Source organism: Sinocyclocheilus rhinocerous, unplaced genomic scaffold, assembly GCF_001515625.1.
Source record: "Sinocyclocheilus rhinocerous isolate Xijiao unplaced genomic scaffold, SAMN03320098_v1.1 scaffold2106, whole genome shotgun sequence".
Classification (NCBI taxonomy): Eukaryota; Metazoa; Chordata; class Actinopteri; order Cypriniformes; family Cyprinidae; genus Sinocyclocheilus; species Sinocyclocheilus rhinocerous.
Window position 1 is genome coordinate 176,359 of NW_015657498.1, and position 16,280 is coordinate 192,638.

At 36.7% G+C, this 16,280-nt stretch overlaps 1 protein-coding gene and 1 pseudogene across 1 annotated transcript; both read left to right on the forward strand.

Annotated features, from left to right (window-relative positions):
- LOC107721162 (uncharacterized) overlaps positions 1–2,076 on the forward strand; it is a 3,329-nt pseudogene extending 1,253 nt beyond the window's left edge.
- Positions 2,077–10,147: 8,071 nt separating this feature from the next.
- LOC107721170 (GATA-binding factor 2-like) lies at positions 10,148–15,951 on the forward strand. Its single transcript, XM_016529043.1, has 5 exons — positions 10,148–10,406; positions 11,138–11,680; positions 12,632–12,774; positions 14,804–14,929; positions 15,203–15,951. The coding sequence occupies exons 1-5, from the start codon at positions 10,148–10,150 to the stop codon at positions 15,434–15,436; spliced, it is 1,305 nt and encodes a 434-aa protein (XP_016384529.1). The 3' UTR covers positions 15,437–15,951.
- Positions 15,952–16,280: the final 329 nt, after the last annotated feature.

The following is a 16,280-nucleotide window of genomic DNA, read 5'->3' on the forward strand; positions in this document are numbered from 1 at the left end:
TATATATATATATATATATATATATATATATATAATTCAAGAATATTAACAACTCTATATTACTGACACTAAGATAAAGTCTTAGAATATGGAGAATTTGTATACAATGTTGAATATGGTGATTGAGATTGAAGATGCATGTTCTTTGAGTTTTTATGTCTGTGTATGTTTATGTGTATCATGCAGGTGTCTGATACATCGGAACGTCTCATCCAGCTGCAGCGCTATATGCTGCAACGTGAATCAGTGGTTGTGAGTCAGGGAGACGGGTCTGACTCACTGGTAGTCTTTCTGGCTCTTATGGCAGCGGTTCTGACAGAATGTGACCACCACCGCCATAGTCAGAAACTCAGAGAGATGGCCACCAGACTCGGTCATTATATTTAACAACATACGTCTCTTATGTTTCCTTCTTAAATGATAGGACATGCCTAGATAAAGCATATTAATGTGTGATTCCAATGCATGTTAAACAGACTTGACTACTCTTTCTTTTCATAATTTATTCATTCTTTAATTCCTGCTGTTCATTCAATTAAGTTAACACCTTTTTTTCACTCAGCAAACAGAGGTGTTCTTAGGAATGCAAGAAAACTGACCTTTGACAGTTCCAATCTGACCCTCTCATTACCTTTCTCTAACCTTTGTATAACCTCACAACAAACTCTAACCATCCTCAAATAGTCAACTAGCAAATAATCAAATAAATAATAATGTATTCTTCAAACACTCTAAAAACATGTATTGCATTCTTTTTGCTTTGTTTTTATCTGTAGGAACAGTTTAGGATCTTATTTGATTCTTTGAATCATATTGCTTTGTATTTGATAGTTGAAAGAAATCACAGAGAGAGTTTTAAATTGTAAATCATTTCTTTTTATGTCCTAGGGGCATTATATCATTTTGGAAACAGAATTGACAGGAATATTAGCAATAGTCATTATGATTATGTGTTTTGTAAGATGTTTTGTAAGATGTTTTGTGCTAGAATTCTATAAGAACATTTCCATTCCCATTTATTAGGATTGGTCCATCATAGAAAATCTAACAGGAATCCTGTAGACATTTCTTGATGTACAGGTGCATCTCAATAAATTAGAATGTCGTGGAAAAGTTCATTTATTTCAGTAATTCAACTCAAATTGTGAAACTCGTGTATTAAATAAATTCAAAGCACACAGACTGAAGTAGTTTAAGTCTTTGGTTCTTTTAATTGTGATGATTTTGGCTCACATTTAACAAAAACCAATAAAATAAAACCAATAAAAAAAACATTTTTAGTGAATAGTTGGCCTTCTGGAAAGTATGTTCATTTACTGTACATGTACTCAATACTTGGCAGGGGCTCCTTTTGCTTTAATTACTGCCCCAATTCGGCGTGGCATGGAGGTGATCAGTTTGTGGCACTGCTGAGGTGGTATGGAAGCCCAGGTTTCTTTGACAGTGGCCTTCAGCTCATCTGCATATTTTGGTCTCTTGTTTCTCATTTTCCACTTGACAATACCCCATAGATTCTCTATGGGGTTCAGATTGGTGGGTTTTTGTTAAATGTGAGCCAAAATCATCACAATTAAAAGAACCAAAGACTTAAACTACTTCAGTCTGTGTGCATTGAATTTATTTAATACACGAGTTTCACAAATTGAGTTGAATTACTGAAATAAATGAACTTTTCCACGACATTTTTCACGACTTTCTTTCTTTCTGTCATAGAAAGTGTGGTGGGCAAAAATGGGGAGAAAGACTTACTGCTGTTGCTGAAGAGTATCACACACTCTAAACCTAATGGCCTCAAACCAAGGACTCCTACAGGTGAGTTACACACACACACACACACACACACACAGAACAAACACACTATGCAGTCCAGCAGACTACTAGGACATTTATTGCACAAATGTTCACAGATGTTTTTTTTGGGTCTATATGCCAGTGCCTCCCTCTGCAGGGCTTTACCCTCAAGACTGTCATGAGATCTACCAATTAGGAATCAAAGAGAATGGAATCTACACCATACAACCTGATCCAAAGTGGCCAGCGCTAGAGGTACAAACATTAAATGCACAGAAAGTGTAGAGAAAGCCAAATATATTTATATCATTACAGCTATTGTTTTAAAACTAAACCAAACAAAAATTCCTGTAGTTCAAACAGTGGAGCATGACACTAGTGACATCAAGGTCTAAGTTCCAGGGAATGAATTTGATAAACAGTGTACTTCAATACAAGTTGCTTCGGATAAAAATGTCTGCCAAATTCATAAATGTAAATGTTTTGAAATAAATTCCGGTTGGATTGATATTTTGCATCCTAATGCATGTCCAGACTTAAAGGGATAGTTGACTCAAAAATGAATAATTTAAAATGAATTTTCATGTCATCATTTATAAACCTATAAGGGTATGAAATTATTTTTGTGGAACACAAAAGAAGATTTTGAAGATTACTGGGGTGATCACCAGCCGTCATCAAAGGGTGATTAACATCAACTAAAACTATTAAAACATTTTTGTTCATTTAAATAAAAATAAAATAAAATAAAATAAAATAAAAACTTCAATTCAGCTCTAATTTCCATTTAGTTTAAGTTGACGCACTAAAATTACATAACTGAAAACTAAAACACTGAAATTTTTTTATTTAAATTACAAAAGCACATGAAACAAAAATAATAAAAAATGAGATAAAATAAAACTGAAAGTATAAAAATAAAGGCTATAAAGCTCATTCAAAATACTAATAAAAACTATAATAGTATATATAAATAATTCTAAAATAACACTGCGTCCTATTGGACCCCATTGACATTCATTGTACGGACAAATAATACCACAGAAACATTTATTAAGCTATTTTGCTTAATAAATTTTGCTTTATAAATAATAACATGTGTGATATTCTCTCCATAAGGTTCCGCATAACTGTTTGAGATTACCATGGCGATGCTGGCAATGCATTCAGTTACAGCAAACAGTACAATCACGATGGCAGAGCTTTCAGCACATTTGACTGGGATCATGATCGTTACGCTGCTGGTAACTGTGCCCGTTATTATGGTGCAGGCTGGTGGTTTGATTCTGATGCTGAGTGGCATCACGGATGGCATCTACTGGGGCACCTGGTATATCCTGACTGACTTAACGCACAGGGTAAAGATACTCATTTAAGAGTGTTGAAATGAAAACTAGACCAAGACGGAGTTAAAGGGGTCATATGATGCGATTTCAATTTTTTCCTTTCTCTTTGGAGTGCTACAAGCTCTTGGTGCATAAAGAAGATCTGTAAAGTCTCCGATCACAAATGCAGAGATGGTTTTATGTTTACGCGGTGTGATGCAACGTAATGCGTAAAAAGACAGTATAAGTCAATATAATGCGTAATTATGTCCCCACTGGATTCAACAAATGCCTCGTTTATAATGGGTTTTAATGTTTTTGTCTCGTCGCTCCGGCTGGGACACGGCATCACAGTATGGTAAGGGGCTTAACATTTCCGTCACATGCTTGAGGTATTCGGCCAATCACAATGCACTGGATAGCTGGCCAATCAGAGCACACCTCGCTTTTCAGAACGATGAGCTTTGTAAAAATCGAAGCGTTTCAGAAAGGCGGGGCATAGAGGAGAAACAATAATGTACAGTATGTGGAGAATAATGTGTTTTTGAACCTTAAACCGCATAAACACATTTCATTACACCAAATACACAAAATAATGTTCTTTTTAGCAACATCATATGACCCCTTTAAGGAAAAAAGTTTTTTAAATGACAAATCCTTGTCATGTAATCATACTTTACACTATTTCATTGTAGTATTTCATTTCAATAATGGCTTGTAATTATATAACCTGGACCTGCCATTAAACTTTAGATTTTTTGATAATTGTATGATATGAGAACACGTTTATAAACATTTGTTCTAAAATAAATGTCAAATGTCATATTTTAAGCAGACTCTTTTACTCAGTGTATATAATACATTTTCAGTTACAGTTGCTCTTTAATCTCGTAATTCTTAATCAAAATGTCATGACTGAATCTTCCAGTGAAACGACAGGTGACATGTGCAATCATTCTCCAATCATTTAATCTGCTTAAATCCCACCCCTTTCTTATAATTGACTGCAAACTCTGCATCAGCCAATGTGCCTCCATCCAATCAACAACCAATGAATAGAACCAAGTCACCGCCCTTCATTTTTCCTTTTTTAATAATCCGTTTTCTCGAATATATATCATAATACAGAAAAAATATCTGTTGCTGATTTCTTTTATTGTTACGTTTATTAAACAACTCTCTAGAATACTTTCCCCCAAATTTTTCTGTTGACAAATCTGTATAATGATCAATATACTATATCATAGTATGTTCTGCCAGTAAACTGATTTCCTACCGTGCAAATTTTAAGCCTTCACTTCAGGGTCCTGATCACCCCATCAGAGTTTCTTCTGCGATAATGACCGGCTGACTGTATTTGATCCTTATAGCTAAAATCATTCATAATGCAGAAAGGTCAAAGTTCAACGGGTCGAAGGTGGCCCTTTGTGGTTGTGCTGCAGTGAAATAAAATCCAAAACGATGCACAGAAATGTTCCCACTTATCATCTGAAATTAATGCAAGCTGAACCAACATAAATAGGTATCAAATGGCTGATTGAAGGCCTTGTTTTGTATGTATGCTCAGCTCATTTTTACTCATAAACATTCTCTGTTCAGTCTCCAGGTGAATGGCTGCCATACCAAAACTATCCTGCCACTGACACATTCTAAGCCATAAATCCTTAATACATCTTCAACTAAGAAAGGATAACAGTAAACTGTGGACGCATTGGGTTTGGGGGCAAAGAAAGCAAAGGGTTTCTTGTAAGCCACTGTGGTCAGAGTGTTGAGATGCCATGGCATCATACGTTATAAAATGTACACAAACAAACTCACATGCACGGCACTAATAAGACGGACCTCTGATCCCTGATGCCTGAAAGACAGAAAGTGTGTGTGTTATAGAGGGCGAACAATGGGAGTGTGAATCTATTGAATCTGCTCCTTTTAGCTATATTCACAAATAAATGTCAGTCTGTTCAACACATTCTGAGTATCTATTAATACCCTTTTGCCTATGATCTGCTGACTATATGACATTTCACATACACTCACTAACATACACATTCAAACACACCAAGTCATGCTGCAGCACACTGTAGTTTTTCGTCCATACAGTTGCATGAGTTTTGTCAGGCCTGTGTCTACAGAACACAGAGAACATGGGACATCAGAAAATCATTTTGCACAGGGGTTTGGGGATGTTTTTGCTCTCGACGGTCTGTATCATATAAAATAGAAATAAAACTTTATAATGGCATATTTTTAAGTATGTACAGACCACGAGGATTTGATGTTCACCCACAAATGTGGATGGCTTTAGTACAGGCCTCTTATTTGTGGATAGTCAGTCCATCATATGTCACCTTGCTTGTTTAGCTGGTGAATGAATCAAGTGGATCAAGAACAAATATACATAGTTACTCACAATGAAGGCTTCTCTGCTCTTCTCGTTTCCACCAACAAGATCACTATGGTGAAGCAGAAGCCAGCTCGGCTGTTACCACAGTATCCTGGCTGAGTGCCTGGCTGGTATGATAAGGAGATAAAAGGAGTGATGGGGAGAGAGATAAAGGGAGAGGGAGAGGGGGAACTAACAGTCTGCAGGCACACAGTCCGGAAACCCAAAGCGGGCAACAGTTACCCAGCACATCCCCTTAAAGCTGAAAACACTCATGCACGCATACACTTACTCTCTTACCACACGTTTTTGCACACTGCACATAGTAATGAAAACAAAGTGTGCATTTGTCCCCAAGGAAATTTCAACATCAAGCTATTTGTATCAGAAGCAGACCTTTTTATAAAGTTGAAAAGCTACTTAATGTGATGTAATTGTTGATATATTGTATTTTTTTATCATCTAGATAAGATGACATATATCTATATTTGTCATTATTCATGCTAATCAGGCAGACTAATTGGAAAGCAGGGCCTGAAGTAATCGGGAGGCTGCATGTTGTCTTGGTTCAATGAAGCGCCATGATTCAGAAAGCCGAAAATGTCCAGAAGATGGCGGCTTTGAGTTAAAAATTACTGAAATTCTGATCTCCAGCCCTTATGTGTTGATTGAAGCATACTAAAGATGCTTAGTGCCATCTCAGTAGATTCTTAATAGAAGTCCATTATGGCTTAACATAATGGGGACAGGGGAACAACTGCTGAGTATCACCTAATGCAATTATGAATAAAAATATAGCCTGAGATCCAAGATTTGAGTCGCTCTTGTCCCCATCACTCACTAAAACACTTTTTTTTTTTAGCTTACTCTTTTCTTTCATATTAATTTTGTCCTACTGCCATGCACTTACACAACCAAAACACACGCATACATTTATTTAATATGGCACTACACTAATGGATAGCAGTGACTTTGCTTGTGATCTTGTAAACTGTCACTTTTCAATTTTTAGAAATCTCATTTAACCAGAGAGACCTATTTTCATACTGATTTAAGGGTATAAACATTCAACTGAATGTCAGAATAAAGTTGCAATGTGACATCAATTTTGAAATATCTAGTAACTTGCCCATGGACACATGATACGAACAGGAAACTCCATGCTAGGACTTCCCAACTATGATTAAAAAGATGCTGGAATCTAGCTTTGGCTAATTCACCTTCAGTGGTCCATTAGGGTGAACTACTAACTTGCTAGCATAACAAAATACACCTGACACCATCTCTAAAAGATTTTATACAGGCATACATTCTTAGCATCTTCACAATTAATAATTTAAGACTGAAGTATGCTAATTTTGAAAATGTCCTGGCTGAAATTTGAAGCATCAGCTTTAATGTTCCTGTGGCTCAGTGGTAGAGTATTGCGTTAGCAGCGCAAAGGTCATGGGTTCAATTCCCAGGGAACACATACTGGTAGAAAATGTATAGAATGAATGCACTGTAAGTCGCTTTGGATAAAAGCGTCTGCTAAATGCATTAAAAAAATATATATATGTGTGATGTTGTTTTGGTAATTGTCTGCACAAAGTGGATCAGTAACTATAAAGTTTGTGTGTGTGTGACATGAAATTAATTGGTTGCACTTAATGAATGTTACACGTGAGTAAAAGCAAGTGTCCGTTACAGCACCTGTCCATCTTCCTGAAGAGGGATGTGCATGTGTAGGACACACAGATTGCGGTGCACCAGCGCTCCGTTTCATACCGGAATTCAGCCAGCAGGCCTGTATCCTGATGTGGTGAAAACCAGGCCTGCAAGGCATTCTGGGTATGGGAGGGGGAGAGGGTTATTCACACTACAACATCTTCACACACGTTCACTGACATTCACAAACAGATACACCAAATGTAGACACACACACACACACACACACACACACACACACAATAAAAGTCCTTGTGATTTGCACATTGTCCAAATCAGGACGAAAGTATGGTTTCAGACATCATTAATTTCAGAACTGTGTCAAAAAGGTAAATAATTATAATAGAAGAATTATTTTATAATAAAAAAAGTCCTTAAATAACTGTAATCTGATTATATATCAGTAAATCTGGCTTCATAAAAAGTCGGTGTAATATTAATATTTTTTCTTCACAGAATAAAAAAAGTATAAACAAAGCAGGTGTTATTTGTAAAACAAAAAATTGACATACAAGTCTGGCCTTAAAAAACAAAAACACTCATAATCTCATCAGGTAATCAGAACTGGTAATAACTGTTAAGGTGGATATATTGTGGGCAGTTTAATATTCCGTTCTGGTCTTTTGCCTGAGAAAGGGAAAAGATGACTGACAGATTGTTACAATATGTTGTTAATACTGCCTTCCTGATTCTCTTTTATGGAGGAAACGAACGGGCAATTAAGGGATCATGGGCTACATTGTTGAGCTATGCTGTCAAGTGGAGAGAGAGAGAGAGAGAGAGAGAGAGAGAGAGGAAGCCAGAGGCAATAAGAGAGAGTTCCAGGTTAAAATGTTTATCATACAGGTTTTATGAAATCTTAAGATTTGTTTAAACTTGAGCAGATGATCCATCAGATGCAGGAGCACAACAACAAGGATTGCACAATAGAGCACTTGGTCATCATAGTGAGCTGACTCCATTATATATAAAATGTATACTGGAAATTATCAATGCTGCTTTTTACCCTCTTGAACAGCATTTACAAGCCTTTTGATTGCTTACAAAAAAACTGAAGCAGGAGAGGAAGGATTTTAAACCAACTTCCAAACCAAGTTGTAAAATGGAATTTGAATTTCAGTCACTTTTTGATCATGGTGGAAATATAGGCTACATAAGAACGAAAGTATAATTTCAGACATCGAGGGTCTGGTTTATAATTGAATGTGTGATGTGAATGAATGTTACATGACAGAAATAACAAATATCTAAATCAGCAGATTTTTTTGTTTATTTAAACATTTTAATCAAGTATATAACATAAAAATATAACACACAAGCTTTTCATTTCACAGATCGATTTACGTAAAACCTGCAAAACGACAGTTGTCTATTTTTGAATGGCAGCGGCCGGCGCTATGAAGCAATGTCATCTCTCTCTCTCTCTCTCTCTCTCTCTCATTTACCTTGCCTGACTCCCATTCGCTCTCTCGCTCTCTCTTCAAAGTGATGGAAAGATCTTATGAGAGTCAGGGTAGGTGGTCAGCGGTTTCGTGTTGTCATTGACCGCGCACGAGACGTATCTGCCGAGACAGACAATACGTGCGCGCTGGCCAGAAACTTATTCCCTGAATAATTAAAGATCGGGAGAAGTCGATGGAGGACGTTGTATTGCTTCGTAGAGGGGAAAAAAAAAGAATACTCACCTCACCTGGAGCATGCAGGTTTATTCAGGTGCTACTTTAATAATATCAGTTTAATAAACTTCGATTTAATTTTCTTAAATCAATTTCAAAGCCAGCACTATACGGGCTGTATTATTTGATATATAGTTTTTAGGGTTTAAATCTAAATTTAAATATTAATTTTATATAAATATTATAAATGTGTACAAATCATTTTTTTTTCGTAGTGTAAACATGCAGCGTTTTCTGAAAGTGTTAACAATCAATTCTCCATTCGCACGAAGCTACAGGATGCTGCTGTGTGAAATGTGGAATAACTACTAGCAGCGCAGACCTGCAGCGAAACGAACAGTAGCCCTCACTGCAGAACAAGATCCAGGGGGCGTGGTTGGATCCACAGCTAGGGGGTGGAGATTAGTATGTTTAAGGGTGGAGATGGGTGGGTTTAGGGATCAGGGGGTGGAGACGGGTAGGTTTAGGTATAAGGGGGGAGTAGTTGGATCTGGATCCAACCACGCCCCCTGGATCTTGTTTCTGCAGTGAGGACCATCTCGAAACGAATGGATAAAGAGATGCATTCGTTTCAGGTGTCAAGCTGGAAAAAAGGCGAACTCTAATTGGCTAGAAAATCATTTATGCTGACGGGAGGAGTCCGCTCTCGGCCTCTGCCTCATATACAACTCTTTTGCACACTGGTTTTTGACTAGTCGCTAGTGTGACTACCTGTGGCGATCATCCTGACACTTATCCTCGTAGGCACGAGTATCTTTTGAACCGTAGGCGCGTGTCCTGGAGTGAGGAGATAAGAAGGTCGGTTACTCTTCTTGGACTCTGCTTCAACCTCTGCTTTTCTCCCAACGCATAGGATTTGGTTTCGAACATTATCTGCGGATCTACCTCAGTGTACACCAACACATATAGCTGAGGTAATCAGCTGTAGTGGCATTTCTGCGGTATTTGCACGCGCGAGATCTCTATGTGTGAGGGCACCGCTCGCGCGCAGCCCCTTGAAAGTGGGGAAGTGTCACACCGCTGCCGGCGACTTTAAACGCTCCTGTCACACACGACAGACGCGCCAACTCTGATTTTATTATATAGTCATTTAAGCTTACGCTGTCATAGGTGTACTCAATCATTTAGACTTATATTTAAGACATTCGAGAAAACAACACTTGGGAAAAACACGCGCTGGATGAGGTTAAGGTTTTTGTTTTGTTTTTTGTTTTTTAACCGCACACGAAAATTTGCATTCCTGTCTTACGGGAAAACTTCTACAGATGATGGCGCTCCCTGCGGAACCCCGGTGGATGATGCATGCTCATCATTCAGCTTTAATGGGTACCTCAGATTCGGTGTCTCCGCACGCTGGTTTAGGACATCATAGTTCGGGATATATGGAGCCAGGTACCCCATTATTGCCACCAGACGAGGTGGATGTATTTCTCAGTCATTTGGACTCTCAAGGAAACCCCTATTATCACACACACGGGTCCCATTCTCATACTCGTGCACGAATGTCTTACAGTCAAACGCATGGTGAGTAGGCCTGGAGCTCTTTTTTTTTGGTCAGTGTTATATTTTGGCACAATTTTGAGATTGAAGGAAATGCTTTTTACTGTAACACTTCTTTTTTTTTTTCTAAAACTATCGGTCATATTTATTGGGTCACATTACTGAATGTAGCCTAGCCTTTAGTGTCAAACAGATTTAATTTGTCACCATTATCAGATCCATCTGCGAGGTGATTTTATAGATGCTTCTCTCCTGCCAATATAATATTTTATTGCTCTTATTATACTATACATAATGTTATTGTGTAATTATGTGATATCAATTTCAATGAACACAAGTTCGAATTCAGTTTGACGACTCTTAAAAAATGGGCTGGAGTTTGAGGTTACGCATACTGTTTTCTCATTGTAATTGTGCTGAGTGTATTTACAAATAGCCTATTACAAACTAAACAAATTTACAAAGAATATTATTTGTATATTTTACATTTAAAATGGTTATATTATATTGTATTATATTAATAGATTGTATTAGATTAGATTTATGTTTTAATGTTTTAACGAAGTTAAAATGTCGTTTCGCGGAAGTTAAAATAAGATCTAACTTTGAGGGAAAATATGCTGGAAAATATTATGATAGATTAAAAATAAGTAATGTAGGCCTATTAAAAATATTCTGAGATGTTAATAATAATTCCAATTGATAGTAATCTGTTCGCTTCTCCACTGAAAAATCCGGCCTTTTCTTTTTGGCAGCACGGTTTACGGGTGGCTCAATGTGTCGACCTCACCTTATTCACACTCAAGGTCTTTCTATACTGGACAACAGCAAATCGACCTTACCGGCGACCCAGCACCACGGCACATGGACCGTCAGCCACCTGGGCAAAGCGGTTCTACATTCAGCAGGCGCCGAAAGCTCTAACAGCCTGTACACGGGCACCGGTACGCATGGCCCAGGTTCGATGCCGTGCCTGTCAATGACGCAACACTGCAGCCCTCAGCTCTACTGCCTGCCACCTACTCCACCCAAAGATGCGTCCCCTGACCCTGCTTGTGCTGCGGTGAGGGACGCTGGGAAGTACCATCTCCATCTTGTCGACGGGATGAAGATGGAGTGCTCCAGTCCAATCCGTGGCAATCTGGCACAAACTACAACTCATGTACCTTCATATCCTGAGTACGCACTATCTGGAGCGCACGAGTACCCAGGCAGTGTGTTTCATTCCAGAAATCTGCTTGGGAGCAACGCGAGCAACATGATGTCAAAATGCAAAAGCAAAAGCCGCGCTTTCTCAGGCAAGTTCAGAGTTCATAATTCATATTAACAGTAGAACTTACAACAGGTTAATTGTCTAGCTTTAAACATCCGGTAAATTAACCAAACATAGTTTTCATGTAATAGTAGGCTATAATTTCATTAGCCTATGTAGCGAATAATAACATGTTCTACTATATAATTATTTTATGGAGCAGATAAATACCCATTGGTATTGCAATATACGTGTAACATGGACTCTGTAATGTGTTGCCACAACTTTGTTGCAGTAGGCACAGTTTATGCATCTGGACTGAAATAAAGGAAAATGCACTTATTGTAATATATAATATTCAATATTATTATCTAAAGATAATCTGAATAAGTAATCCGACTACACAGATTACTTTTATATAGATATAGATAGATTATTTTTATATTTAATAACATATATTCAGAATTATTTTTAATTCGTTTTATTTTGGCTTTTTGGCACAGTAATACTTAATAATTAGTCAAAAAACATAATTTGCATTATTAGTATTTTTATTATTTAGAATGGCATAAATAATAATAATGTAGTATTGTATTTATTTAGGGCTGTTTTGGGCCATGTCTAATGGTTCAGTTTAACACACTTGACAAGGAATGATTGTAATGTAACAAGTCATAAATAACTTTTAATTTACGAAGTCAGTGTATGTTTTACCTTTGAATATTGTTGCTTCCTGTTGGGTGCTATTTATTAGATACCCATCAAATGACGGCACTTACTGGTAGACACAGTTGGAAGACCGATATCCCAAAAGTATGAAAGTGTGAATATCCGTAAAACAAATGTCTATTTATCTGATTATCTGTCTATCTCTGCGCATAATAAATATAGTCAGCATGAATAAGTTGTTTACATAGTTTTGTTTTATTTATTTTTTAACTTTTTTTTTTATTTCCACCTCATTTTGTGCATCTCTGTGCATAATGTGTGCCGGAAGGGCGTGAATGTGTGAACTGTGGAGCTACATCAACTCCTCTGTGGCGGAGAGATGGAACAGGTCATTATCTGTGTAATGCATGTGGACTCTATCACAAAATGAACGGCCAGAACCGACCACTCATCAGACCCAAGCGCCGACTGGTAAGTGCCATATACATACGTATACACACCCTTACAGAAACACATTTCAAAGTTTGAGCTATAGAATCTATCTGACAAAACACTTTACATTGTATTTTGGCAATGACAACGTGTATATATATATATATATAGAGAGAGAGAGAGAAGAAATCATTTTTTTCAGTCATTGTCTAAATGTTAATGAAAAATAAACAGTTGATGTATGTGGAGCTCTAGACAGTATTAACACTTAAGGAAAAACTGTTATATGTTGTAGTATTTCACAAAGTAGTATACATGATATACATGTAGTACAGTATATCATTCTATAATATTGTGCCCATGTAATGTATGATGTCTGCTGCATTACATCTTAGTCTAAGCTGTCAACACGACAGATCTCGTCACAGTTGCTGCTGATGTGTCCTACGTTGAGAATAGAGGCCAATCCTCGAGGCACATAATAGAATTACATGCACCGACAGAGAATGTGTACAGACAATGGAGTGAGAAGGACAGAAAAAGAGTGAAAGGCATGTGTCTGGGTGTGTGTAATGGACCACTGAGTTTCCATGGCCCTATTGAAGGGTTTAAATAGCAAGTAATGAATTAGAATTCATTAACATGTCAAGTGTAAAGTTGACCAGAAATCAGATACTTCTTTCCAGGCATCCACCTATCATTTTACCTTATTTGATGTATTCCATGATTGTAATGTTATTAATTCCTCTCCACCAAATATATGTTTATGCTGAATAATTTCAGAATTTTAAATATAAGATGAAAATTTTCAGGATTTTATAAATAAGTGGACACTGATCGCAATTTCATATTCATGAAAGTGCAGTGTGATGGTTAAGCACAGGGCAGCTGCAGAACTGCTGTCACTGGAGGGAAATGTAATAAATCAACTTGAAAGTGACTGCATCTGTGTATTTTGTGTGACCCTCCATTTAGAGAGTATTAGCTATAAATTAGGCTGACTAGCTTCAGGTCTTATTCTTTAGTCAGTGTGTGACGAGTGCTTCTGCATCAGCTACAGGTCGTATATCTGAAGAGCACCTGCAGAGACAGCTCGATCCATTTGTTTCCTTGGCAGGATGTCTGCTTGGTACCGATAATTTTGTGAGACCCAAAATGCTTCCTTTTCCGGTTGTTTTCTTGCTGTATTTTCTTTTGGCATGTTGAGAATCTACTATATCTGTATAGTTATGTGAATTTATGGTGTTTGAGGGCATACTTCTATTTGACATGTGAGTTTGAGAGACAAGTTAAAGTAAATTAATTAAAAAGAATATTTTTATAATACTTAAGCAATAGGCTATACTCTTACTTCTCTTACTGTATAACACAAGGCTGCATGCAGTTTGTTAAAATGGCTCATAGAGTCTTGAAAAAAGAATACTCTCAAGACAGACCAATACAAAGATATCTTAAAATGCCATTGTATTGGTTTGTCAGCTGTGTTAGTAACATTAATGTAATGTTGTCATATTATAAGAGAACATTTTCTGTGCATCTCTGTGGTCCAGTATATGTCCAAAAGTACAGGACAGAGCGGTATGCTTGTCTACATTTTCTGACATTCCACACAGGATTTGGACCAGCAATCTTCCTATTATTGCTATAGGGTCTTTCATTATGTTTTAATGTTCATAATGTGCAATAAGATTTTGCACAGGAGAAAAATATACATTTATGAAATAATTAATAACATTTATATATATATATATATATATAAATCTTAAATGTTATTGTATAATTTTATAATATCATATGTATAATTTCACAGACAGAAAATCTTTTTTTAATGTCAATATTTCATTAGACAAATATTATAAACTTTTACAGTATCAGAACTGTAATTTCACCTTTAATGCCAGAGCGACCAAATTTTGCATAGCTTCAGGCTGTATTTGTATTTTATTTTATTTTCTTTCCTGTTCAACCATATTTTCATTCACAAGCTTTATTTTTTCCTCATTGCTCAGTTACTTCCCATCAACCATGTGTTTTCATATTTCTTTTTATGTGTTTTTTTATGTTGCAGTCAGCATCTAGACGAGCAGGCACCTGTTGTGCCAACTGCCAGACAGGGACCACCACACTTTGGAGACGTAATGCCAATGGAGAACCTGTCTGTAATGCCTGTGGTCTATACTACAAACTACACAATGTGAGTAAATGTTTATGTCTAGCCTTACCGTAACACTTCCTATATACAGACTACACCAAAATGAATGACAGAATAACATTTCTGCTTACATACATGTTGAATTTCCACTTGTAAGGGGTCTCCATAATGTATCCATTGTTTGCATTAAAAATGATCATAAAATTTTTTTAATGTTGAATATGCTTGCAGTCCATCCTCCTACTATTTAAAACATTAAATACAATAATTATTATATAAATGGCTTACAGTGTTTTTATCTGTTTGTGCATTCAGGTGAACCGTCCACTTACTATGAAGAAAGATGGGATACAGACACGCAATAGGAAAATGTCAGGCAAACCTAAGAAGAGGAGAGGAGAACATTTTCAGCAATTTGACAGTTGTGTGCATGAGAAAGCATCCACCTTCAGCCACATGGCCAACATGCCCCACCCCTTCAATATGACCCAACCAATCCAATTACATCCCGCATTCAATCACAGCAGCTTAGTCACTGCTATAGGCTGAGAGACACTTGTAGAATATACCTTACTTAATGAACACATTAACTGTATTCTTCAGTTTTAATGTTCAGGTCAAGGACATTTTATTAATGTTTCGGGCTCAAATGTTCATTATGCAAATCAAAATTCTACTCATTCTTGATTTAAAAAGTTGCACTTTATTTTGTGTTTTTCTTAAATGTGATTTAAACCAACCCAGAATCTGACTGTAGTACACTGAGAGTTTAACAGCTTATCATTAATTAATATCCCCTATTTGTTCAAATATAAACACAATTCCAAAACGTTTATGCCTGTTTATGTCATCTATAGCACTGCACCTTATGCAACTGTGAAGTAGAAGAAGCCCTGCATTTTAAAAAACATAATATGAACCTGTCCCTAAACCATTTGTCATTATATAACTATATTTCTTTTTTTCTAATTTCTTTTTTCTTTGTTCTTATTTTCAAGCTTTATATGAACTAGTAACAACATCAATATTATCAATTCATCTTTTCTGTACACACATGCATTAATACATGTAACACTCAAAACACTTTTTACTGTGTGCTTATTTTAAATTTTAGTTAATAAATGATTTAAACAGTGTTTTTTATGTGAGTTCTTGCCTTATTTGCAAAAACATTATCAAATTGAGATGTTACAAACATATATAAACAATCCAAAAGACACGTGTGGCCTTACACTCCAGTGCGCTTGCAAACACTTATCAACATGCTGACTGGACTGAAGCAGTGAATGAAGAGCAGGACTCTAGAGAGACAAGAGGAAATGGAGAGAGGAGATAAAAGTGAAAGAGCAGAGAAGGTCTTCAGGGTTTGTTTTTAGGAGACCTGGAAAAGACG

Coding starts and splice junctions, on each gene's coding strand:
- LOC107721170 (XM_016529043.1), top strand. CDS start 10,148: ATGATGGCGCTCCCTGCGGAACCCCGGTGGATGATGCATGCTCATCAT. Junction 11,681..12,631: donor CAAAAGCCGCGCTTTCTCAG/GCAAGTTCAGAG, acceptor GTGTGCCGGAAG/GGCGTGAATGTGTGAACTGT. Junction 14,930..15,202: donor TATACTACAAACTACACAAT/GTGAGTAAATGT, acceptor TTGTGCATTCAG/GTGAACCGTCCACTTACTAT.